This window comes from Danio rerio, chromosome 22, assembly GCF_049306965.1.
Source record: "Danio rerio strain Tuebingen ecotype United States chromosome 22, GRCz12tu, whole genome shotgun sequence".
NCBI classification, from domain to species: Eukaryota; Metazoa; Chordata; class Actinopteri; order Cypriniformes; family Danionidae; genus Danio; species Danio rerio.
Genome location: NC_133197.1, coordinates 17,881,274 through 17,892,500, shown reverse-complemented (window position 1 = coordinate 17,892,500; position 11,227 = coordinate 17,881,274). Strand labels below are relative to the sequence as shown.

At 30.4% G+C, this 11,227-nt stretch overlaps 1 protein-coding gene across 4 annotated transcripts in view; it reads right to left on the bottom strand.

The window, feature by feature from the left end:
- The window catches only part of mef2b (myocyte enhancer factor 2b), a 26,604-nt gene extending 16,598 nt beyond the window's left edge, over window positions 1–10,006 (bottom strand). For 3 of the 4 annotated variants that reach the window (XM_073936579.1, XM_073936580.1, XM_009296252.4), the window contains exons 1-2: window positions 9,873–9,995; window positions 755–818 (exon numbers count right to left, since the gene is read on the bottom strand). In XM_073936579.1, coding sequence (XP_073792680.1) covers window positions 755–808 — 54 coding nt within the window. In that variant the 5' untranslated portion in view covers window positions 809–818; window positions 9,873–9,995. Of the gene's footprint in view, window positions 1–754; window positions 819–9,872 lie in introns of all 4 variants that reach the window. The other variant, NM_001278856.1, reaches the window with a different exon arrangement.
- Window positions 10,007–11,227: the final 1,221 nt, after the last annotated feature.

The window sequence follows — 11,227 nt, the reverse complement described above, 5'->3', positions numbered from 1 at the left end:
AAAGTTGTGTGTGTAATCAGGGGCATATTACATATTTTCAAAGAAGCCTGATTGGTTGTTTATAGCTAAAGCAGACAATTTATAATAGCACACTCAACACAAATACTTTGTTATTTTCAGACACTTCCAAAACTCAAACTAGAACTTAGCGTTTTGCTGTTATAGTATTGTTACTAAAACCTGCTACGCTGAGATTCTCTGACATAAAAAGCAAAAACCGGAGACAATAATATCTTTAAATATCTGAACAAGAATAAAACTTGACAAAAGCCACAATTCATCTGCTAAAGCTTTGGCAAACCGTTTGGTTGTGTGTGTGTGTGTGTGTGTGTGTGTGAGTGTTTGTGATTATATATATATAAAATTCATTTTATATATATATATATATATATATAAGATGATAATATTTTCCTCTTCGGGTATTATATATAATCCTCTTACATATCTCCTCAGGTATATATATAATATCTTCGTTGGATATTATATATAATTTTCTCAATACCTAACAATATCATGTTGCCAAAACCAAAGCTGACTAGGAAGAATTAAAAATAAAAAATAACACTCAGTAATAATAATACAGGCTAACACCGACAAATGTTATCAAAATAATTAAAATCAAGCCCTGTCTTATACTTACTACTAAAGATTCAGTCTCACACATACAAAAAAAAGTCACATTAAGTCAGTGAAATATCGGGTGTTATTTTATGCTGATTTTAAATGTGGTGCATGAAATGAAAAGAGTACAGACCTGTCGATTTCGCTGGTCGAGAATCCGAGAGATCTGAATTTTCTTCCTCCCCATTATGCTTTCACTAAGTCAACAAGACGACAGAGGGAGAAATGTAACAAGTTAGTATATGAATTTATTTGAAATACATTATAATATTCATTTCATTTTAAAAATACAGCAAAATATTGTAAAGTTCTATATATATGTATAGTTAAAGACAGAATCATTAGCCCTCCTGAATTATTAGCTTCCCTGTATATTTCTATCTCCAATTTCCGTTTAACAGAAGATTTTTTCAACATATTTCTAAACATTATAGCTTTAATAACATAGTTATTATATCTTATAGTTATTATATAATTATAGTTATAGTATCTTTGCCATGATGACAGTAAATAACATTTTACTAGATATATTTCAAGATGCAAGTATTCAGCTTAAAGTGCAAGTTCATGTCCGTAGACAGCCTATTTTTTTTCTTAAAAAGCACACCTCTTTACAATCATTCCCTTCATTTTCTATTAAATTATGAGGTTCAAATACTGCACTCTAGTGATATTTTAAGCACAAAATTTAGCTTAACAGAAATATTTCCTCCATTTTTGTCAAAGTGCTTACCATGCTATTTTATGTTTACAAAAAATGTGTTTATGTAAAAATGTGCATAACGCTATTACAGTTTTATAAATAATGCAATGAGTTTACAATTTTAAATGTAAATATATGAACAAAGTATAAAAAAAATACTTTTTTTTAAAATGCTTATTTATTCTCATCCATCATTAAAAAAACAATTAGAAATCTGGTAAAACTTTTAAATTATAAACAAGGCTATATGCAAATAACAAAATAGTCAGCTCAATTAATCAGTCATTATTTGTCCATTTTAATAATAGTTAATAATTAAATTAGTCTTAAAGCCTTCTTTTATTGGTTATTTTCACAATTTATGTAAAAAATGGGACAAATGAGCTCATATGGGCCAAATTCTGGACTTTATCAGTAGTCTTTTGAACAACCCATATGACCCCGCGGCTACAGGCCTCAATTTAAATGCTTAACTACACAGTAAAACAAATCTGTTATATTAAGTTTTTTTTCCCAGCAGATGGGGTGCCGGAAAAAAAAAGTAAAATAACAACTGTTAAGTTACAGAATTTTACTGTAAAATAATAAGCGTTTAATTACAGAAATATATCGTAAAATAATGGCCGTTATATTACAAAAATTTACCTGAAATTTACATTTAATGAAATTTCTGTAGTTTAACGTCCTTATTTTACGTTAAAATTACAGATTTTCTTACAGTGTAGGTTAATTAGGCAAGTTAGGGTTATTAGGCAAGTCATTGTATAATGATGGTTTGTTCTGTAGACAATCGAAAAAAAAAATACTGCTTAAGGTGGCTATAATATTGACCTAAAAACAGTTTAAAAAATAAAAACAAATAAGACTTTCTCCAGAAGAAAAAAATGTTATAGGAAACACTATGAAAAAATCCTTGCTCTGTTCAACATCATTTGGGAAATATTTGAAAAAATAAAAATAAAAAATTCACAAGAGGGCTAATAATTTTGACTTCAACTGTATACACAGTACATGCATGCAGATGTGTGTACAAAACAATTCATTATGTCTTCAATGGCACTCATTGCCACTCATTTACTGCTCTTAAAAACACAGTGGGTCACTGCTTATATGCAGTGTGTTCAGCCAATACCAACTTCCCAACCATGGCTTACGGATGTTTGTGTACTTTTACCCTCTAGAGGGTAAACTGGGAGTAAAGTTAGCCTTGGTGCACAAGCTAACACCCCCGCAGTCTGGGTTATCCCAGCAAAAGCATGAGCATTTCCATGGGGCACGGGTTAAAAATATGTCATCTCCATTTAAAGGTAAAGTTTGCATTAGCGTCACTACCACACATAAAATAATAGTGCGTTTCAATGAAGGGAAAGTTCCTGTCCACCCCCTGTTCTCCCATACCAGCAGATGATTTTAGGGATTGAGGGTTATCGTGCATTGGAAACTATAAAGTTTTAACCAGTTGGAGAACATGGGTGGTGTATTTAACAGCTATTTGTGGCAGCCTCAATTGCATTTTCACGAACTCTTTAATTTAATCTAAAATAATCTACACTGTTAATTACTGTTTTGTAAATTACACAGTATTTAACTGTAAAATGAGCTGAATTTTACAGTAGGACAGACATGCAGTATGTTACTATATATTTTAAAGTTGCATAGTTAAAATGATAATATATTTTACAGTAAAAATATATTATACCCGAAATACATATACAGCAAGATAAATGGAGCTGTACGTGAATACAGTATTTTTGCTGTAATTGATTTATAATACGTTACTGGCAAACTGCTGCCAGTAAGTTACTATAGATATTAAAAATTATTAACAGTGGAAAAATGTTCTACTTTGCTACTTTCAAGCTCATTTGCTGGCAAAGAGACACTAGAATAACTATTTAAAACTAATAAAGATTTTCCATTACAGTATTATTATTGTTATATTATTATAACAAAATATCTTTATGTATTTTAAGAAGAAAAAGGCTCAAATGATGAACCAATTTATTTGCAAAATATTATAATAGCTATTTGTGAAGCTAGCTTGTGAAAAAATAAATAAACATTTTGCTTAGTTAAAGCAAATTTGCAAAGCTGAATTTGTCCACATTAAGGTTAATATGACATTAAAATAAAATCTACAGCCCAAAAGACATGGTATTAACTTAGATTTAGTTTGCCAGCATCTAAGGACAAGGTTATTTTGATGCCTAATAATGATGTGAAACGACGTTTATATTTTTTTATTTTAGGTTGTGCTGGAAAGTGACCAAAATCCAACGTCGAGCCAACATCTTAAACTAACATCATATAGATGTCAAATACTGACATTTATTTGCCAGATATGGCACCTAAATCCAAACATCTGATAGATGTCATAGTGATAACTACTACCAAACAACATCAGGCTTTAACATCATTAGACATTGATATTTGGTTGATTTTAGGTTGCATTGGAATACGACAAAATACGACATCTGTCCGACGTTGGACATTGACACTGACCTGACGTTGGGTTTTGTCGTCAACCTGGTTTTCATTTCCAAACAAAATGCAATGTCCCACAACATTGGGGTATCTAAACAAGAATAATACATCATCGAATGATATTTTTTAAGCTAACTGCGAACAGCTAATGTTTTAAGTTACATATTATAGCAAAAAAAATGGCACTTTAAAATTTGGAAAAACCTGCTTGGGACTTTTAAATATTTATTTCGGTACTTTCATCTAAAACAGAATATTATGTAGAAGCCAGGGCTTTTGTGCATCATACCCTAGTAGCAAACTAACAGTAAGATGAATGTGGTTAAGAACATTGTGGCTGAAGCTATCAAATTGACATCAACAGAAAAGTAAACGTGGAAGCAAATGGTCAGACTATGATTGAAGATTACCCAAACATGCGTTTCTTTTTTTCAGTGCATTAACTTAATATTAACACAAATTAATTGTTCTCCTAAAGAAAAACAATGTGCGCTAACAATCTTTGATTTCACACAGACTTTATTGATGATCATCAGTGTCTAACAGTCTACCTTACCCCTGTTGTTAATATAGCAGCTAACTGCTGAGGCAAAAGCTCAAAGACTTCAGAAATGCTTTTTATTTTCTCTCATATCAGGCATGTGTGACCTCATCTATTTTTAAAATCTTAAAGCCAATGGTTTACAGAGAGAGCGACACTGTTCCCACGATCCACGAGTGCCCGTTGACCTCACACCCACCCCTTGGCACACAGACGGACAAGTGGAGGATTCCATGTTTGTGCCATTTTAACCATATAAAGTGAATTGCAGTCTGATATTCTCCATGCACACACACACACACACACACACACCTGAAGGCTTTGACAGGTGGCCTGTATTAGGGTCAGAATGTTGGTCATGAGATATAAATGCAATGCGAGGAAGTGAGAAGCATTTGTGACAAGATCTCTATCATCAAACTATGTGTTGGGCTAAGTTCCTCAAATTTGTGAATACATGACTTTTGTTCACAAAAGCAACATTATAATTTTTTTTTTGCTGTTTTTGACTTGGGGGCCTTTTTAAGTAAACTGATTTGCAATAGAACTGCAGACAGAATTATTATGCCCAACATACTCTCATGGCTGATCGTAACTGTTTGAACATTAGTTAAAATTAGCATGGCTGCATGAAAAGTTATTTTTAAGTGAGGATCTTAATGCTATTCATTTTTGTATGAATTAAAAATGACCAGTTTATACACACAAACTACAAAATGACAAAGTACGTTGTAAAATTGTTTTCTTGATGAGTGGGTATGGTGTATATATGTATCTTTATTGTATTGCACTGAATTTTTAAGAATTCATAATGCAAGTTTAAGCTAATGTCAAATGTTTCGCTTAAATAATATGTTTAAAATTCGTAAAAATTGTGTACAAAATTCCTCAGTTGAATGTTTTTACTGCTGACTGAAAAGATATGAGCTAAATAATGCAAATTAACAGAAGTTGCCTTTGCAAGCAAAGCTTTATTCTAAAATCATATGTATTGTGCCTTACATTTACTTGTGTTAAATGTAAAGCTCGGATGTAAAGGTTATATTTGTGCAATGTATATGGTGATGTAGAAATTTTATATACGTATAAATGTATATCTAAATAAATATTAATTCATATTTTATAACTTTAGAGAAAATTCTTATTTATCATGTAACTATATATTATATAATTAAATGTATAATGTAAAAATGATATGAATAATTAACTCTACATTTCTACGTTTTCTTATATTTATCACAATATATAAGTTTATAGTACTTTATATAAGTTTATAGTTCTATATATATATGTTTAAATGTATAGTTTTTTAAAAAAAAAGAAAAAAGCTTTTGATTTTTAAATGGCGTCAAATGTCGTGTAGGCTTTTATTGTTTTTTACATCAGAGCGACCGCATCAAAATATAAAAGTCACTATAAAAATAAAAAGTCATTCAGTAATTCACGCACTGGGCACAGAACTTCAGTGCCAGTGTAACTTTAGCATGTAACCGAAGTAACTTTAGCTATTTTCCATTTTAGTAAAGTGCAAATTATCTTAATAGCGCCTTCTGAACCCACATTGACTACTTCCCATACATAAATAATCCACATTTGTAATTTTTCTTATATATATAGTACTTATTTAAATGTATATTTTATCACCAAAGTGTAAAAGATCATTTATAATGTAACTATGTTTTATGTAATCTAATAATATATAGTGTGCATTTTTTCACACTGGGGTGGATAGTATGAAGAAAATAAAAAAACACAAACACGCGCACACACAAACACACACACATACAGTTGAAGTCAGAATTATTAGCCCCCTTTTGAATTGTGTTTTCATTAATAAATATTTTCTAAATGATGTTTAACAGAGCAGGGAAATTTTCACAGTATGCCTGATAATAATTTTTCTTCTGGAAAAAGTCTTATTTGTTTTATTTCGGTTATAATAAAAGCAGTTTTTTTTTATCTTCTATGAACCATTTAAGGACAAAACTATTAGCCCCTTTAAGCTAATTTTTTTTTTTTTTGATAGTCTACAGAACAAACCATCATTATGCAATAACTTGCCTAATTACCCTAACCTGCCTAGTAAACCTAATTAGTTAAGCCTTTAAATGTCACTTTAAGCTGTATAGTAGTGTCTTGAAAAATATCTTGTCAAATATTATTTACTGTCATCATGGCAAAAATATAATAAATCAGTTATTAAAACTATTATTTTTAGAAATGTGTTGAAAAACTCTTCTCTCCGTTTAACAGAAATTGGGGGGAAAAATAAACAGGGGGGCTAATAATTCTGACTTCAATTGTATGTGTATATATATATATATATATATATATATATATATATATATATATATATATATATATATATACATACATACATACATATAGTGCTCAGCATAAATGAGTACACCTCATTTTGAAAAAGAATAATTTGGATGCGTCTGGTGCATCTGAACAAAACTTATTTATAAAACAGCTATATTCAATAAAATAATAGTTTGGTCACATAATATCTTTTGAAATTGAAATATAACACATTTAAATTTAAATGAAATATTGCAAAATAAATACAAACTACAAAATTTCATTTTCATTAAACATTTTATATTTTTCTTTTCTTTTTTTTTACATTTTATTTAATATTTTGCATTTATTTTAATATTTTTATACATTTGAGTGTACTGATTTATGGACTGTAATCGTTAAATTATTTTGTTAGATTAGCTCCAGATTTTATGAGACATGGCAACCTTTCACTGATCTATATAAAGACATTTGTGTAAACAGGTTTAAATGTGATCACTAATATTGTTTGACTCCAAGCGTATGTAGAATACCACTATAAACATGTCAGATTATTCATTTGTATTCTCATGGTATTAATTTATTTGAACTCTTTTTACAACTGATATTGTCTAACTGCAAATGGATGCAATACTGTATTTTTTTTTCGCTGTGTTGTAGTTAAATTTTTATTTGAATTAACTTTCTATTTAACTTTCTAAATTAACTATTATTGAAAAAATACAACCTTATTTGTACAAAATGTTTTGTTAAATTTTAAAGGGAAAAAAAGATTAGCTCCAGATTTGGCTTCAGTACTGACTAATGTATGTAAAGAAATATATTATTGTAAACCATCCTATAGAAAATGATAATTGAAAAGATAGATTGTCAGGAGTGTACATATATATATATATATATATATATATATATATATATATATATATATATATATATATATATATATATATATATATATATATTTTTTTTTTTTTTTTTTTTTCCAATTTCTGTTTAACGGAGAGAAGGTTTTGTCAACACATTTCTAAGCATAACAGTTTTAATAACTTATTTCTAATAACTCATTTATTTTATTTTTGCCATGATGACAGTGAATAATAGTTGACTAGATATTTTTCAAGACACTTCTATATTGCTTAAAGTTACATTTAGGTTAATTGGGTTAACTAGGCAGGTTAGGGTAATTAGGCAAGTTATTGTATAACAATGGTTTGTTTTGTAGATTATCGAGACAAAAAAAAAGCTAAAAGAGGCTAATTATTTTGACCTTAAAATGGATTTTTAAAAATTAAAAACTGCTTTTATTTTAGCCAAAATAAAACTTTCTCCAGAAGAAAAAATATAATAGGAAATACTGTGAAAATTTCCTTGCTCTGTTAAACATAATTTGGGAAATAGGAAAAAAAAAGAAAACAAAATTTAAAGGGGAACTAATAATTCTGACTTCAACTGTATATATTTTATGACACTTATTTATATATTCACTTGATTTGTCCTCTTTTTTAAATAAAAAAAAAAAAAATTCCCAAACATATTCTGTAAGGTGCACTCATTTATGCCGGCAGGCACATTGCTGCATATCGCAGGTCTCAAAACAAAACCAAGATTTTTAATTATATTAAAGAATGTTAAATTGTGACAAAATCTGTATTGCTTAATTTACAATTTTGCATCCACCAAAAATCCTTCCTTGACGCCTAATCGTTTCAGCTCCAATAAAAAAAATAAACATTTTAAAAAACATTTAAAACATGATAGTACACAATCGTGCAACTATTGCATCTCTGGATCATGTCTGCCCTCTGTGTGCATTCAGCTTCCTGTGCGATTCTCCCAGAGGCCAGACAGTGGAAAAGAATACACGCAAACAGTGGCAGTGTTGCGCTGACGTTCTCCCACAGAGATGCCCTCGCTCGAGGGCCCAGAGGAGAGTAATTGCCGGGTTCCTCATGGGGGCCAAACCATCAGAACTCCAACAACAAACACCTTTGTAGAGACCAGTCCAGGGAAGGAAAATAAATGAGCTTCAAAACACTACAGCAAATAATTACTCGCTAATGGATGTCAAAGCGGTTTCAAAACCATATGCAACTGGCACCTGTAGCTGCAGACGCTTCAGCTGTTGGTGGCTGAAGCTAATGGTTGGTTTTGCGAATGTATCGGTGGGATGAGAAACCTCTGTGCGCCAAAAATAGCAAGTAAGAGTAGTATTTGCATTCCAAGCGACAAGAGTAAACGCTCTAAGGAGTTCAAGAAGCAAAAGAAAAGATGGATAGGCATTTTTTTAAAGAGGCTGAGGAACAGCATTTTTGCTTGTGTTGTTATTATAAAGTAGCCTGGAGTAAATGCATTTTCAAGGTATGACTGGATGTTTGGTTTCAGTATTTTGCAAAATGCAGCAAAGTCCCAGGGGTTTTAAATGAACTTTCAGGTGCAAATACACATATATAAAGTGTTCTGTGGAGGATTTTATACTTTGCTTGACCTTTGTAGACCTCTTGAGTGGCAACGCATGTGACTGTAATGTTCTGGATTGAGTGTCTGATATCATCATAGTGAAACAACATGAAAACTGCAAGCCTACACCAATACAAAAAAAGCTGCTATGACACTTCTTGTAATAAAAAAAAAAGTATTTTGCATTAGATTCTCACATTCTCAAGGTAACACACTGATGGTGACTGGATAACAACCAGTGAGCTGATAAAAGGCTTTTTGTGGTTTTATTTTTATGATTTATTGCTAATTATAATCAAGTATAATATGACTATAATATTATACTCTATTCATTTCTGACAAATAGGCACACAGTCCCAAAAATATTATTTTTATATATTTTTTATGAAGTCACTATTTTGTAGCTAGTTGATTGAGATTATGCAAGTACTGTCCACGGTGATTATAAATACAGCATTATTAGGTCTATCAGTTCAAATATGTCTTCTGTCTAAAACCCAAAACTCTAGCTTAAAACTGTAAACATAGGCTAGGTCCCTTGACTTAACAGTGATTTTACTGCATATAAACCAAAATGCACTACCACACATTCCCATGCATTAGCTACACTATCATAGTTTAACCACGGTAGGCTATTTGTATTAAAACGGCGGTTATACAAATGCTAATCTCCCCACAAGCCATGGTAACTGCCGTTACCATTCTTAAACTGTAATGAAACCAATGTTACTTTTCTTACGATCGATTAAAACATATCCTTACCTGGTTTTGACAGTTAACCAGTCGGCTGAGTTAAAAACACTGTCACGAGACTCGCTGAATGAGTTGAACTGAGGAGTTTCTTGACTTCACATCACCTGATGGTCGCGGCGCGGCTTTTACAACAGCGCATCTCCAGCTGTTCATACTGTAGCAGCATCAGTGCATCAAACCCCGCCTCCTCTACGTTTCCATTGGCTGAAAAGACGCCAATCATTTCCAGCTGTTCGCCGAAGTAGTGTACCTATTGGTTGAAAGAGACGTCTATCATCTTCATCTTCGCAACAGCACACTCCTACTTTTGAGTTTTATTGGCTTCAAAAGACGATCCTTTTCTCTTATTCACTACATAAAAGCGTCCTCTGATACTCCAATATTTTGTGTGCGCGCGTACAAGGGTTAGAGTTTAATGATGTCATTAAAGTAAATTAGAGAAATGAGGGATTTAGCTAGCTCTCTGAGCATATTACTCACCATAAAACGGCCGTATTGAAGCCATCAAGCCACATTTAGTCACCTATTAAAATTAATTACGAGACGATGATATTAATCCAGGAATAACTGAAGAAGTGCCCACATTTCGAGTTACAAAGGTAAACGTATAAAAATATGACGAACAAAAACGTATAAAAATATGAAAATATTAGGCCTATATTTATATAATACTGCTTGGCTATGTAGATATAAGAAATAGCCTAGATCCAAAATTCATATGTTTTATTTATTTATTTATTTATTTATTTATTTATTTATTTATTTATTTATTTATTTATTTATTCATCTATTTATTTATTTACTTATTTATTTCTTTATTTATATAGTTATTTTTTTATTTCTAATATATATATATATATATATATATATATATATATATATATATATATATATACACACACACACACACACACACACACACACACACACACACACACACACACACACACACATATTTAGAAATTAAAAAAAAATTAATGGTGGCCAAAAACTCATCTTGATTTAGTTAGATATTGCATCCAATTAAAAAGTTAGTTTTGAAAATTTAAGTGTGTGCACTGTTATTATGTATATTAAAACAGGTACATGGATGCATATGTTTGAGAGAGAGAAAAAAAAAAAAAAAAATATATATATATATATATATATATATATATATATATATATATATATATATATATATGTGTGTATTACATTTACACATAAAATAGATAATATATATAATATACACACATCAAGGTCAAAACAAACTTTTATTTTGGATGCAACTATTTGTGAATAAACTTTGCCCAGCACTACTATAATTCTACAGCTATAATACTATTTCTATTCATTCATTCATTTTCTTTTCAGTTTAGTCCCTT